General features: G+C 43.6%; 1 protein-coding gene across 9 annotated transcripts in view; it reads right to left on the bottom strand.

The window, feature by feature from the left end:
• The window catches only part of LMBRD2 (LMBR1 domain containing 2), a 147,432-nt gene that overhangs the window by 109,810 nt on the left and 21,144 nt on the right, over positions 1–16,478 (bottom strand). For 8 of the 9 annotated variants that reach the window (XR_009452713.1, XR_009452712.1, XM_059694940.1 and 5 more), the window contains exons 8-15: positions 16,011–16,124; positions 15,570–15,753; positions 12,387–12,568; positions 11,505–11,638; positions 9,671–9,776; positions 8,680–8,777; positions 5,134–5,237; positions 364–410 (exon numbers count right to left, since the gene is read on the bottom strand). Coding sequence is in view for 7 of the 9 variants with exons in the window: in XM_059694940.1 (XP_059550923.1) it covers positions 364–410; positions 5,134–5,237; positions 8,680–8,777; positions 9,671–9,776; positions 11,505–11,638; positions 12,387–12,568; positions 15,570–15,753; positions 16,011–16,124 (969 nt within the window). In the remaining 2 variants the exon portion in view is untranslated. The remainder of the gene's footprint in view (positions 1–363; positions 411–5,133; positions 5,238–8,679; positions 8,778–9,670; positions 9,777–11,504; positions 11,639–12,386; positions 12,569–15,569; positions 15,754–16,010; positions 16,125–16,478) is intronic. The other variant, XM_059694943.1, reaches the window with a different exon arrangement.

The following is a 16,478-nucleotide window of genomic DNA, read 5'->3' as shown; positions in this document are numbered from 1 at the left end:
TGGATAAAATTAGTGTCATATTATGAAATGTATAATTTTAAATCGATCAAAGTTACTTTCATAGTAAGACTGCATGAATGTATTCATTCATTTAATAAAAAATTATTTACTGAGCACCTACCTTATTCAAGACACTGCTAAATGTTGGACATGAATTTATCACTGATAACTTGTTAAAACATGTCTGACAGGGCACCTAGCATGTATATCTGAAACTAGTAAAATTACCTTTCTTTAAAAATGTATCTCACGTCTTTTCTAACTATTCTCTGGTCTCTAGCCAATTATTCTAAGTCAGTATGATTTTTTTGATGTCTCACATCAGTGTTTAGGCTACAGCAATTCAATAAGCACTGTACTTACTCTTCTTCGGTTTTCACCTTCTTCTTGCCTTTGCCTTTTTCTCTTCTCTAGAGAAGAAAAGTAATTTCAAATTTGGTATAACATGACTTAATTAGATGCAGAGTAACTAAGTAAAGGTATCAGGTTATGACCAATTTTCTTTAAATTACTACAAGGTCAAAGGTAAAAGGTTATGAAGGAAAGGGCCTTAGAGATCACCTAACTCCACAGAGAGCACCTTCTCTGCTCTTGCTGGAGATGGCCCTTTAGGCTGTCCAGTTTCAGTGAGAAAAAGTTCTTCTCCTTGGTGACTAGAAATTTGCTCCTCTGTAACTTCTCTTTTCTTTATGTCCTATCTTCTAAATTAAGTTCATATTTCTTTCTGCATAAGAGTCTTTAGTCTTATTTTCTTATTAGAGGCCTAGTGCACGAACTTGTACATGGGCGGGGTCTGGCCGGCCTGCCCCGATTAGGGCCGAATGGGGCTGGGCCAGCTGGGGGAAGGGGCCACAGGAGGTTGGTGCCAGCCCCACCCCCAATCAGGGCCCAATTGGGGTTGGGCCAGGAAGGGGGGCGGGGCTGCGGGAGGTCAGCAGGCCAGGGGTGGAGGGAACCCCATGGGGGGCGGGGCTGGCTAGGGGGAGGGGCCGCAGGCAAAGCAACCGGTTGTTGCAGCATTCCAGTCACTTGGCTTTTATATATATACTAGAGGCCCAGTGCACAAAAATTTGTGCACTCGGGGGGGAGAGGGAGTCCCTCAGCCTGGCCTGCGCCCTCTCGCAGTCTGGGACCCCTCGGGAGATAACGACCTGCTGGCTTAGGCCTGCTCCCGGGTGGCAGAGGGCATGCCCAATCCCTAGGTGCAGCCCCTGGTCGGGCTCAGAGCAGGGCCGATTGGGGAGTTGGGGCGCTGCCCCGTCATGCACAGACCAGGGTGGATTGGGAGGTTGCGATGCCACCCTCAGTCACGCTCAGGGTAGGACCAATTGGGGGGCTGGGGGAACGCCCGCTGTCACACTCAAGGCAGGGTCGATGGGGAGGTTGCGGCACCACCCCCTGTCACGCACGGAGCAGGGCCAATCAGGGGGTTGGGGAGCTCCCCCCCTGTCACGCACAGAGCAGGGCCCATCAGGGAGTTGGGGAGCTCCCCCCTGTCACGCACAGAGCAGGGCTGATCAGGGGGTTGAGGAGCTCCCCCCTGTCACTCACAGAGTAGGGCCGATAGGAAAGTTGGGGCACCGCCCCCTGTCACACACAGAGCAGGGCCGATCAGGGGGTTGAGGTGCCGCCACTGTCACACTCAGGGCAGGGCTGATGGGGAGGTTATGGCTCTACCCCATCACACACAGAGCAGGGCCCATGGGGGAGAGTTGGGGTGCCGCACCCTGTCACACACAGAGCAGGGCCGATCAGGGGGTTGGGGAGCTCCCCCCTATCAGGCACAGAGCAGAGCTGATCAGGGCATTGGGGTGCCTTCCCCTGTCATGAACAGAGCAGGGCAGATAGGGAGGTTGTGGCACCACCCCTGTCACACACACAGCCGCAGGGCGATCAGAGGGTTTGGGTGCTGCCCCCTGTCACGCTGATCCCGGTGCTGGGAGGCCTTGCGGCTCCGCTGATCCTGGTGCTGGGAGGCATATTACCCTTTTACTATATAGGATAGAGGCCTGGTGCACGGGTGGGGGCCGGCTGGTTTACCCTGAAGGGTGTCCTGGATCAGGGTGGGGGTCCCCACTGGGGTTCCTGACCAGTCTGGGCGAGGGGCTGAGGGCTGTTTTCAGGCTGGCGGGTGAATGAAGCTCCCAACTGCTCCTTTTTTTCTTTTCTTTTTTTTTATTCTGGGCCAGCTTTAGCTCTGGCTCCAGCTCTGAGGGCTCTTCTGCAGAAAGCAGGTATCTGGTTTGTTTGGGTTCTATAATCGAAACACTGTATCAACTCCAGCACTGAGATCCCGGCTGGCTGAAAGCAGGTTTCTGGGGTTTTGTTTAGCTTTTATATTTGTAACAATGTTTCAAACTGCAAGCTCAGAGGCCAGCAGCGGCAGGCGGGGAACGTTGGCTTCCTCCGTCACTGAAGCAAGCAAGCCTCATGTTAGCTTCAAGCTGCCTGGCTGCCGGCCGCCATCTTGGCTGGCAGTTAATTTGCACATCACCCTGATTAGCCAATGGGAAGGGTAGCGGTTGTACGCTAATTACCATGTTTCTCTTTTATTAGGACTAGAAGCTCGGTGCACAAAATTGTGCACTGGAGGAGGGGGGTCCCTCAGCCTTGCCTGCACCCTCTCGCAGTCCAGGACCTCCCATTTCTTACCTTCTGCCTGCTCACTGATCCTTACCACTTGGCTCGCTGCCCCTTAGCGCTGTTGCAGAGATAAGAGAGGCTTCCACCACCTCCACTGCGCTTGCCAGCCATGACCCCAGCTTCTGGCTAAGCGGTGCTCCCCCTGTGGGAGTGCACTGACCACAGGGGGCAGCTCCTGCATTAAGCATCTCCCCCCCGGTGGTCAGTACACATCATAGCAACCAGTTGTTCCACCATAATGGCCGCTTAGGCTTTTATTACATAGACTAGGGGCCCGGTGCATGAAATTCGTGCACGGGCGGGGGGGAGTGTCCCTCAGCCCAGCCTGCCCCCTCTCACATACTGGGAGCCCTAAGGCGTTGACCCCCATCACCCTCCAATCGCAGGATCGGCCCCTTGCCCAGGCCTGACGCCTATGACAGAGGTGTCAGGCCTGGGCAGGGGACCCTCATTTCCCCGCATCACTGGTTCTGCCCCCAGCCCAAGCCTGATGCCTCTGGCCCAGGCATCAGGTGTGGGCAGGGGACCCCAAGACCCTCCGATTGCTGGCTCTGCCCCTTGCCCAGGCCTGATGCCTCGGCCAGAGGCATAGACCCCCATCACCCACCGATCGCCTGATCGGCCCCTTGCCCAGGCCTGACGCCTCCGCCAGAGGTGTCAGGCTTGGACAGGGGACCCCCATCTTCCCCCGATCACTGGCTCTGGCCCCCGCCCAGGCCGGAGGCCTCTGGCCCAGGAATCATGCCTGGGCAGGGGACCCCCATCTCCCTCTGATCGCTTGCTCCACCCCCCGCCCAAGCCTGACGCCTCTGACCCAGGCTTCAGGCCTGGGCAAGGGGACCATCATATCCCCCCAATCCCCGGCTCCGCCCCCCGCCCAGGCCTGATGCCTCGGCCAGAGGAGTTGACCCTCATCACCCTCCGATCACCAATCACCGGATCGGCCCCTTGACCAGGCCTGAGGCCTCCGGCAGAGGTGTCAGGCCTGGGCAGGGGACCCCCAGCTCCCCACGGTTGGAGGCTCCGCCCCTGCCCAGGCCTAATGCCTCTGGCCTAGGCGTCCGGCCCGGGCAGCGGGGACCCGCAGTGGCAGCAGGGGGCACCGTGATCGTGCGGGCTCTGCCCCTGCCCCTGCAGGATGCCTCTGGCTGAGGCGTCCGGCCCGGGCAGCGGGGACTCGCAGCTGCAGCAGCCCCACGATCGTGGGCTTCGCTTTAGGCCCAGGCAAGGGACCCCTAGCTCTCGGGACTGCCAGCTTCGACCGTGCCCAGCTCCCATCGCTGGCTCCACCCCTACTTCCTGCTATCACTGGCCAGTGCGGAAAAGGCACCTGATTCTCCGATCATGGCTGGGGGGCAGGGCCAAGGCGGCCCCAGGGCCGCCTTTGCCCTGCCCCCCAGCTCTTAGCTCCCCCCTGGGTTTCCGATCACTGTCAGTGGCAGGGGGCTTCTTCCTGCTTTCCCTTTTGCCTCCCTGCATTGTGCCTACATATGCAAATTAACCACCATCTTGTTGGCAGTTAACTGCCAATCTTAGTTGGCAGTTAATTTGCATATAGCCCTGATTAGCCAATGAAAAGGGTAGCTCGTATGCCAATTACCATTTTTCTCCATTATTAGTGTAGATATATGGCTTTTATATATATACATGGCTATATATTCAGTGGTTGCTTGTTGTTGTTTTTCTTTTTCCCATAAGACATGCTTTATAGACTACTAATTCTGTCCTCTAAATACCTTCTGATTTACCATTCTTACTCTTGAAAGTCTTACCCAGGACTGGATATGATCCTCCAGATGTGGTCTAATTAATGCAAAAAGCAACAGAGCTATTACATTAACTAGACACCCCTCCCTATGAGAGCATGGAAGGCTACCCAGCTTATTTTAGAGCCGTAACCAATTTTGGCTTACATTCAACTAGTGATCACATAAAAGCCCAGACCCAAGTAAGGAGAGTACCGTTGTCCGAAAACTTAAGTTTTACTTTTCCTGTTTTCCTATCCTACCATCCCTTGAACATCAGGGAACTTGATGCATTCAGTTTTGAGATTAGCTTCTAGTAGAGGGCCATATATTCTAACAGGCTGGTAATGATCACCCACCACATTCTAAAAACCACCCTTGGACTGAATGATCCCTATTCAGTCTTAAGCTGATGATTTTTTAAATTAATAAGCTTTACAGATGTACTAAACTTGCATATCTGTCTCAAAGCAAACCTGAAAATGACTCCAACACTGTACAAGGGCATTTTTTAGCTGCAGACATACTACATAATTTCTACTGCAAAATTTCCTAAAGACAGATGAGAAATCATTTGTTTTCTAGTTATTTTTACTATGAAGATTTTATGTAGGTTTTTAGCTAAAAACATTAATTTGCAATTTCCTAAGATAGAATAAATATTATAAATTAACAAACATTAATTCTAATTTTGTATTTGGAGTCTTGCACTCTTCCTCCATTTATTTAAAAAGACAAATCTTACCTCGCCTGATTAATTCTTTTCCTTCATCAACTAAGTCTGAGGTCATATCATTATCTCCCATGAACTGCTGGAAACCAAGTAGATTCAAACAACGAGTTCCCAAACTAGTAAAAAAAGGAGATTTTTTTAAAAAGCATTATTTCACAGTGCAACTGCTTAGATAAGCTATTTTTTAGTGCTGTCACCCTCAAAGAAGCCTATGTTTTATTATTAATTATCACAGCAAGTTACATAGAGTTTCATTTGTCTTTAAGAAGACTTCCCTTTACTTCCCTTTCTAAGGAGCTTATATGTCCAGTAGTCCACTGACTAGGGTGAAAACAAAGCCAGTTAGACCATTAGCATATGTTAGAAAAGTATTATAAAAGGATGCTAAACAATAACTATAATATAAAAGCAATTTATTATTTTCTTATATTCAAACAGCAACTTTAATACTACTGATTCCTTATATTTAAGATTTTATAGTTGAAAAAGCACTATCCCACCCATCTATTACTTGATACATATCATAACCTCATAAGGTAAGAAGAGAGGCTACTCTTACCAAAACAGCTACTAACATGAGAAGAAATAATTTGTATATCACAAGCTCTAATGTTCCATTAATAGTTTTAGAAACTTTTTAAGTGACTAAGCATATAATCAGCTTAGTTCTGGACAGCCAAAGGATGACTGTTTTCTTCCTTTAATACATGCTTTTCACAGTATAAACCTAAGTCTTTTCTACCTAACAGCAAAAACTCAAAACAATAGATTTATTGTCAGTTCATATTAACAGTGTTATCTTAAATTATAAAAAGATACAATATAGATGTTTTTAAAAATCCAATAGACAATTTATTTCACACAATATTGTCTATGTAGTCATTATCCTAATGTGAGTACATACGTATTATCTGTAATAACCTTATAATGGTATTAGAAGATTTAAGTAAAAAGTCATGGAATGCAACTTATTTTTGTTAGAAAAGCAAACTGATTAACATCAATCAAACATTTTTTAAAAAGCAGCACTTGTGGAATGTCATGGAGCATTCAAGCAGTGAAGAGGGTAGACAGAGTACAGGAGGAGGGCACCTAACATGTGGAAGCAGGGCAGACAGTGCCTGAAGCCAAGCACACCTGTCCTTTGAGTTTAGGTCTTACCTCTAAGAGTCTATCAATTCTGCTAATCCTATGAAAAGAGCAGCCCATGTACTTCCCAGCCTTACATGTGCTGCCTGATTGCAATCACTCTTCATTTGACCTTCTGGGCTGGCTATGATCTGAAGCATCTAGAAACCCAGGAATGATTGTGGGGAAAGCCCTAAGCCCAATTTACGTTACTGGTCATAAGCTGAGCGTGGGGTGTTGTATAAGCTACGAGTGGCCCGGTGCACGAATTTGTGCACATTGAAAGGAAATTAATTAGAAGAAAAATTTTATATTGCTATTCACCCTTTCTCTATAATAGAAGTGTCAACCAAATTCACAATTGACAATGACAGATGGAAACACATGTGTGTGATTGGTGCCAGCGAGAGCTTTATATGTATCACACATGCATGAGTCAACTTAGCCTTTTATAGATATAGAACAAACTTGCTTAATTAGACCTGCTTTCTGATTTAGCTAAACTTTTTCCAGCCCAGTGAAGCACCCCAACTTCTCTTTCAGGTAATTGTCAGCAACACAGCAGTAAATATTAACAAGAAGAAGATTATTATTGTAGATCATGCAGGGAGAACAAAGGGTAAAATATTTAACTGTAGCAGTGTTTGACTATATTCTGTGAAGTGAGAAAACCTGAAGTCATTTTCAAGGTCCACCATTTCTTACTTTAAATCTCCATTTTCCAGCTAATGAAAAGAAAATAGGATTCCACCAAGTCTCCTATCTACCTACTCCAGGACTTCTGTGAGGATCAAATGAGATGAGGCACGGGGAAACTCTTCACAGACATTTGGTTACAGTGTGAAATGTTTCCACCTGGCTATAAAGCAAGTCATGTTCCTGGGCTGAAGAAACTGCAAGGAGGCTAGTCGCTAGGGAGAGGAAGCCGGGCATTACTACATGATGTCATTACCCAGACGGACCCTTACCATATTAGCTTTTTATATATATACTAGGGGCCCGGTGCACGAAATTCGTGCACTGGGTGTGTTTGTGGGGGGGGGAGTGTCCCTCAGCCTAGCCTGCCCCCTCTCACATACTGGGAGCCCTCAGGCATTGACCCCCATCATCCTCCAATCGCAGGATCGGCCCCTTGACCAGGCCTGAGGCCTCTGGCAGAGGTGTCAGGCCTGGGCAGGGGACCCCCAGCTCCCCGTGGTTGCAGGCTCCGCCCCTGCCCAGGCCTAACGCCTCTGGCCTAGGCATCCGGCCCGGGCAGCGGGGACTCGCAGCTGCAGCAGCCCCGCAAACGTGGGCTTCGCTTTAGGCCCAGGCAAGGGACCCCTAGCTCCTGGGACTGCCAGCTTCGACCGTGCCCAGCTCCCATCGCTGGCTCCACCCCTACTTCCTGCTATCACTGGCCAGGGTGGCAAAGGCACCTGATTCTCCGATCATGGCTGGGGGGCAGGGCCAAGGCGGCCCCAGGGCCGCCTTGGCCCTGCCCCCCAGCTCTTAGCTCCCCGCTGGGTTTCCGATCACTGTCAGTGGCAGGGGGCTTCTTCCTGCTTTCCCTTTCGCCTCCCTGCATTGTGCCTACATATGCAAATTAACCGCCATCTTGTTGGCAGTTAATTTGCATATAGCCCTGATTAGCCAATGAAATGGGTATCGTCGTACGCCAATTACCATTTTTCTCTTTTATTAGATAGGATATAGACTAGAGGCCTGGTGTATAAAATTGTGTGCAGGTATGGTCCCTAGGCCTAGCCTGTGATCAGGGCCATCTTCCCCAGCTGCTGGTAGCCGGCCCCGCCCCCCCGCTGCCAACCACTTTGGTTCCCTGTTCGCCATCAGCGATGGGAGCCTGCCGGCCGGGTGGAGGAGCCAAGAGGTTGGCTGTTCCGCCCGCTCGCCAGTCCCACCCCCACCCCGTGGGTCACCCTCTGTGTGTGGGGTGACCGGTGGGGCAGGACCTTGGCCTGGTGCCACCCACATCCCCGGCCACTCACCCCCGAGTCCTCGTTCACCATTGGGCTATGGGAGCCTGCCAGCCGGGGAAAGGGGCCAAGCGGTGGAGAGTGCACCTCATAGTGACTGGTCCAGCGGTCATTCTGCCATTATGGTCACTGGGCTTTTATAATATAGGATACTTGGCTGTCAGTGTTGAAGGCCAGGGCTTCAAGTTAACACTCTGTAATTAATCCTATCACTTTGTAGCCTAAGTATTTGTAATGAATAACTCTACCTCTCTTTTCCTGAAAATATCTTCATAGAAAATGCCTTACTTCATCATTCAAGCAATCCCTTTAAACTATCCCCAACATCCCCAAAGCCACAATAAAACAACCAACCAGAACCCAAGCAATAAATATTTAAAAGAGTTGTAAGAAGAAAGGATACCCAGATAAGGCTAAGAGTATGTGGGAAAATAAACGATGCTAATTTTCTTACCTAAAATAAGTAGCAATGCAGAGAATTACTACCAGCATAGGATAATATATATAGAATCCATCTGCAATAAAGGATAAAACTTTCATGGAACCCATAATCTGAAAAGAAAGGCAAAAGTAGAAAAAAATAAGTTAAATTAGTACAGAGTAGTCCCCCTGATATTTTATTTTTTCCATCATTAGAGAATTCACACATAGCCAGTTATATAAATAAATACGGGCTTTTGAAAAAGTATAAATAAAGCACTAAATGAACTGATTTTTAAATTCTTATCACAAGAAATTGTTACTGAGGTGATGAATGTTAACTAAATTGACTGTAATCATTTCTCAATATTTGTATATTTCAAACGATGATGATGTACAACTTAAGCTAATACAATGTCATGTGCTGATTATACCTTAATTTGCTTACTTTAAAAGGTTTTCCTCTAAAGAAAGTTAATATTTTATAAGCATTACTGAACATTATCATATACATTAAGACTAGAGATATAAAAGTCCCTATTATTATAGGTCAAGTCTATTAATACTACCAGATGATCTATGTAAACCAGAAAACACTTTTTTATAATAAAAGAAAGCAAAATCACTTTCATCCAGTCATTAGCAATTATATATATAACATTTAAAAGACAGTTTTAGTTATTTTAAAAAGATCCAAATAATGCTTTAGAACTTTTCTGAATTAAAAATTTTATCAGTGCCCTGACCAGCTTGGCTCGGTGGATGGAGCGTCGGCCTGCGGACTGGGGGGTCCCATGTTCGATTCCGGTCAAGGGCATGTACCTTGGTTGCAGGCACATCCCTGGTGGGGGGTGTGCAGGAGGCAGCTGATCGATGTTTCTCTCTCATTGATGTTTCCAACTCTCTATCCCTCTCCCTTCCTCTCTGTAAAAAATCAATAAAATATATTAAAAAAATTTTTTATCAGTAATAACATCCCATATAGACTATGAATCTAAAGAACTCTGCTTGCTGACCATACTTACAGATGTATAAGCAGTTGGTTGCGTATTCTGGTGAGAGATGGAGGAATCCATATGGGTCAACCCCAAGAAATTAAGACATAAAGGAGGAGTCAAACGGCAAAATAACCTGCAATAAGAATTTATAAACAGAATATGTAAAAAGAAAGCAGCAAAATACATTTTATATTATATTGAAATGTACTGAGAACATTTCAGATCATTGTAACTATTACTTTCATCTATCTGTATTATATATCTTTTGAATTATTAAAGTGAAACTCCCTTACTTACTTGGAAGATATTCTGAACATACTATTAATCACATCTTCCTTAAAAATATCAACACCTACAAGGCAAAACTCCAGTCTCAGGCTGCCCGCTTTGGTGGTGTTTGCCACTGCTTTATCCCAAGAACTGGTGAAGTGCCTTTGGATGCACCTCTTCCCAGTCTACCATCTGTGCCATCTCTCAGCAGCATGACGAGGACGGTAACATCCTCAAGGTGAACGTGCTCATATATGAAAGATCTGAAGCTGTATCAAAGTACGCAATCTGGTAACTTAGGTATAAAGAACTGTTAGAGTTCAAGCTGTCCAGATAAAAAGAGAACCTTACAGAACCATAGAGTTGAAGAGAGGAGAGAGGAAAATGAAGGGAGAGCGAGTGAAGGGATTGAGAAGTACAGATGGGTAGTTACAGAACAGTCACAGCGATGTAAAGTACAGCATGGGGAATGTGGTCAAGGTGGTAATAACTACATGTGCGGGCCAGGTTGTACTTGTAATATCAGGGGGACTACTCTGTAGAGTACACGATTATCTAACCAGGATGCTATATATCTAAAACGATACAGAATAATATTGAATGTCAACTGTAATTGAAAAATAGAGAGGTAATATGAGGGATGTGGTGATAAAATATAGTTTCCCCAAAAATGTATACACACACTTTTAGAATTATAAAGGCAGTGTTTATTAAAATACATTTTATTTTCAAAATTGAGCTATCAGCTGTTAAAATGTATATACTTTTTTTGGGGGGGGGGGGCGGTGTCACCCTGTAGTTGTGATTATAGGAATCTACACAAACACACATGAATAAAGGATAAAAATAGTGAGAATTAAACAAGGTCTGTTGTCTAGTTAGTAGTAATGTATAAATGTAAATTTTCTGGTTTTGATACCGTAGAACAGCTATAGAAAGCGTCCCCACTGGGGAAAACTGGGGGAAGGTTGATAGGAGAACTCTTTGTATTACATTTGCAAGTTCCTATGAATTTATAATTATTTGGGTAAAAAAGGTTAACAAAAAAGTCTTAGAGATACTTTCTTTATTGATTCCTCTGCAAACCTGCCTAGTCCAGCCCTTATGAATATCCAATATAACTAATTTAACAACATGGACGAATAATAGATTGTGCAACCTAGCCCAAGCTAAAGTTCTCTCAAAACTCTTGCTAAATTTCTTGGCAAAAATTATTCCTGTTGGTTTTCTCAGTCCTCTACAATTCAGTTTGAGGCCACTGAATCTCAGAATACCCCCTAGGTCTGATTTAGTCTCTAAACTCTCTCATGTTCCTATATTTTACTAATCTACTTATGCAATCTCTAATTGGTAAATCCAGGTTCACTATGCCTTTCTTTTTCATCCTAATCTAACATCCCCATTTTAACCTGAACCTTAAGCAGTATTTAGCTAGCAATCAACAAATATTTAATTAATATTTAAACTTAATCAATTAGCTCAGAGAAATACAGATGTTAGTGGAAAACCCATAAACAAGAAATAAAAGAGAACTCAATAAGGATGTATGCCATAAAGACACTTGCCTTGTTTCTAAATACAATCTACTTACATGCCACTGAAAAGAAGGCTGTACGCATCAGTCTGGTGATGTGAAGCCAAGTAGTAATAGTTAAACACACGAATCCTGAACACAGTAGAATAAACACAGATACTTAGGAAGAAGATGGAAAGGAAGCAAGCAATCTGAAAACAAAAAACAAAAACAGATTAAGACAATGGACTCTATACCCTGTCACAGCCTTATCCTTTATTTCTGGCTAACATTTGACATTCTAAAATTTAAATACTGTAACAAATTTTTTAAAATATATTTTTATTGATTACAGAAAGGGAGAGGGAGAGAGAGAGAAATATCAATGATGAGAGAGAATCATTCATCGGCTGCCTCCTGCACACCCCCTACTGGGGATCAAGCCTGCAACCCAGGCATGTGCCCCGACCGGAAATCAAACTAGGGACCTTTCAGTCCGCAGGCCAACACTCTATCCACTTGAGCCAAACCAGCTAGGGCTACTGTAACAGATTATTTTTTAGCTATTTAATAAAACGAAAGTATGCGAAAAATTCTACATCTCAACCATTTTCACATTTTATCCCTAAATTTCAAATCTACCTCCTGAAGTGAGCCTGCTCTCCCATTCCCTGGGCAACTCCCTCACATGACGACTATAAGCTATGTGGCTTCGCTGGCATAAAAAGAATGCAAATATTCCCAAAAGGGTATTTTGCACTAGTTTGTATCTTGTCATCTGTCCTGAGATACAGTTCTTAGTATTTATAGTCTGGGTAAATTGATGAAGCTATTTTTTGGAAATGTAAATGAATAACTTCACTATTTGCATTATTGCTAGAAGAAATATATGGAGAAAAGATACTACAGTTAAGGGTTATACTATGAATGGACAATTACTAATAGCAGATACAAACTGACCTCGATATAAATATAATTGTATGTTTTTTCAGCCAGCTGTATGAAGACTGCAAAGAGGGATAAGACAGGTGTCGTGCTAAAGAACGTGCACTCTGACCACACGACAATCACAGAGAAGACAGACAAAACCACAGCCAGTATTCTGTAAAACCATGGTCGCAAAAGACACTCCCAGTACCACTCTGAAAGAGAAAAGAAGAAAATTATTATGGCAACCATAAAGGAGTAATGGTGTATTTGCATTGTTTCAAAATATCTACATATAAGATACACAGTTGCAGAGAAGAAAACAGTAGTTTTACAGTGGAGGGAGCAGGCAGACACCACCCAACCGAATGATCACCAATAATGGGACCAACATCTCAGGTGCTTCCTGCTAGGATGCACGATGAGAAGACAGTATCACTGCTGCAGGGTTCCTGCCAACATTACAGAACCGCATCTAATCATGAGAAAACTTCAAACTCAAACCCAGCGGCTGGAAAAAACAAAACTGGCCTGTGTTCTCAAAAACATCAATGTCACAAAACACAGACGGAACCTGCTCCTGAGGAAAGGAGATGGAGGACAAGACAACTGACTACAATGCCCGACCTGATTTTGAGCATTGTACTTGGTTATGTAAGAAAATGTCTTTATTTATTAAAAAAAAAAAATACACACAGAAACATTTCTGGGTTAAAAGGCATCATGTCTGGATTCAACCTTGAAAAGATTAAGGAAAAATATATACACAGAGAGAAAGAGAAAAGAAAATAATTATGGTCAGATGTTAACAAGTGGAGAATCTGGGTGAAGGGTATATGGAAATTCTTTGTTAATATTCTGGTAACTTTTTGTTAAATTTGCCTTTAGGTAAAAATCAAAGTTTTTAAAAAAAGAAGAAAACTCACAAAACTGAAAAGGCTGCATTTCACTTCATTCATTGCACACTGAGTTCCTGGCTCACTCTAGATCTTTTCAACTCTGTTCCCAGCATAATTAATTCCTGGTGATTGCCAGCCACACGGGCAATACTCCCTTCAAAACTCTGGTCTTCCACTTCCTTCACCTCCTCTCCTCCAATGATTCTGTCCTCCACCCTACATCAACTGCTCATTCTCCAAGCCTTTGACTGCCAATAACCCCAACCCTCCCTTGTAATCTCATTACAGCATCCCTGTGTCCAAGCAACACCTTCATCTAGTATTCCAACTCTATTGACTGTCTCTGCCTGGACCAACAGTCCATTTATTCGATCACCTTTTCATTGCCACCTAACACCTGATGTCCTTTATTGCTTTCTTTACCAGCTCAGACTCCAGTCTTTGAGGCAAACCATTCCCCAATGTCCCAATCCTTTTGCTTCCTCTTACTTCCTTATACTTGCTGAACTAGGCCATGCCCTGGCTACCAACCCCGTGGCTACCCTGAGCCGGCACCTGTGGAGCAGGTCACTGAAGAAGGAAGTCACACAACTTTGTTGGCTCCTCACTTTAAATTCTTAATCACCAGCTTCAAGTGGACCCTGAACACTGCCTGGCTAGCCTACTGCAATCCACCAATTTTCTCCATGCACAGTCTCCTAAGCAAATATTCTGCACCTTCTCTTCTTTCCTCCAAAATCTCTTACTCCCAGAACTTCACTGGCAAAATAGAAGCTGGCCAAAGAAGACCTCCCCAGGTTCCACCGTTACATCTTCTCATCTGCTCAGGTACATCTGTGCCTTACCTCCTAAGGCCCTTCTCTTCATTGCTCACTGTTTCCATTTCATCTCCCCTGCACAGGAACACTGCCCCCAGCATTCTCTTCTGTCTCCTCAATTCCCTTAGATGCCATTCACAAATGGCGTCTATAATATCTCTTGACCCTGCCATCCTCCCTTGGCTACTAGCTCTTGTTTCTATTCGCTTTTATGAGGAAAACATTTTGAGAGTTTTCTATTCTTACTTCTCCTACCTGCTCTCCTTTTTATTTTATTTTTTAAACTCCAATCTGCCTTTTTATACCCTTACCCGACCTCACCTCCCTGAAATGCAACGGGCAAGTCTTAGTATTCATGATACTCGACCTACCTGCAACACTTGAAGAGGTGCTTTATATACCCTTTTCCTCAAGACTTCACTGTCCTAGTTTTCCTATCTCATCGGCCCCTCCATTTCTAGTCTGTTCTGTGGACTCCTCCTCATCAACCCGATGCCTAAAGTCTGGAATGCCTCAGGCTTGGACCTCAGACTATCTCTTCTCTCTCTCATCACTTCTTCACTGGTTTATCCCCACCATGGTCCACCTACCCATGAGTGACTGTCTCATTTATATTTTCAGACCAGACTTCTGCTCTGAACCCTGATTTCTATAGCCAACCACCTACTCAGCATTGTATTTATATCTTTATGTGTATACTGACTGTTTTTCTCATTCCACAAGGGCAGAAATTTTTATCTTTTCTATTCATTTGATATATATCAAGCACCCAACAATACATAGCATATATGAGTTCAAATATTTGTCAAATGAATGAAAACAAGTGTCACATCATTCCCTCATTTAATTAGGAAAGATCCTCATTGAAGAAGATGTCTGAGAGATTTATTATGACCACCATTATGTGTTCATACTGAAAACCAAACATACAAAAGAGAATCAAGTGAACATAAGCATTTATTTGAATATCTAAGGTAAACAGAAGTTTTAATACCATGACACTGGTATTTTCATTAAATTCTTATTAAACTCCATAACACTGAAGAAAGTGTCATAAATAATCATGAAGGAGGATAGAATAATTGAGCATAGGTTTTGAAAATAGATTAATAAATGTAAATAATCAAAGAGTACTTCTTACAGGAATGTTTTTTGTAGTATGTCAAGATTGAGGGAGTGACCCAAGTTTGTGATGTGAAATTACTCAGAATTCTAATTAAGCATATATTATATATACAAAATATGCTTGATATAGCACACATATTTTCGCTAGAATTTTGGTTGTCTGTGAAGTAACAGCGCAAAATGATAGATTATATGTCAAATGAAAAGTAAAATAGTTTTCTTTGGGGGGAAAGTTTACCAGATACGTAATATTACCACTTGGCATAAGTCAAATAACACAAATATAATTCAACTTCACATTGGTAAAAATATATACATTTTCCTTCAGAAAAATTATCATCATTAAACTTTGAAATTTATATCAAATTACATACCAACTGCAGGACTATAAAAATACTGGACAAATCTATTTTCCGGTTCTGGCGATTGAAAGGTGTGAACAAACTGATGAGTAGCACTAGTTTCATTCTTTGCTACATCTTCTAGATAAAATGCTTGTTCCAGAAGGATCTGCCATTGTACTTGAGTTCGACGGTGCCTCTGAACTGAGTAAATAACCTAAGAGAGAGAATAGGGGTATATCTGTCAGTGTTCTGATCCAACGGTGTTCAACTACCCGTTAAGGAGCAAGTTTTGGTTGTTACAACAATGAGAAGTGCTAGTGGCATTTCCTGGATGGGGCCAAGGAAGTTAACGTTCGGTAGTATAGGTAACAGTTATGTTCAGTGAATAATTCTCCCTTATTTTCTGTGGGCAGTAATTATAAATCTGACTGAAATATCATTAAGTAATATAGCTTTAATTAATAAAGTTACCTGTTTATGTAATTTCACCAGACTTTTTTCACTTGGATAGGTATTATGCTTTTCATCAAAATCTTCATAATCATCCATGTTCCTACCCATTTTTTCCTGATACTCTGTAGGGCACTAAAGGGAACAAGTAGATTTTTAAAAATCTTATTTGCAAAAAGATAAAAAATTTATTTTGTTAAAAATCTTTTATTCTGAGGCATTTCTAATTTTAATTTTCTCGAGAATATCTTCCTTTATTGTCATCTCTAAATAGTTGGAGGTTTTGTTGATAACATTTTTTTGAAAATGTTTTAAAAGATGCATTGAGCCCTGGACAGTGGCTCAGCTGGTTGGAGTGTTATCCCATACACCAAAAGGCTGTGGGTTCACTTCCCAGTCAGGGCATATACCTGGATTGCAGGTTCCATCTCCAGTCGGTGCATACAGGAGGCAACTGATCAATGTTTCTCTCTCACATTGTTGTTTCTC

This window comes from Myotis daubentonii, chromosome 4 (assembly GCF_963259705.1).
Source record: "Myotis daubentonii chromosome 4, mMyoDau2.1, whole genome shotgun sequence".
Lineage (NCBI taxonomy): Eukaryota > Metazoa > Chordata > Mammalia > Chiroptera > Vespertilionidae > Myotis > Myotis daubentonii.
This window is presented reverse-complemented; position numbering and strand designations above follow the sequence as displayed.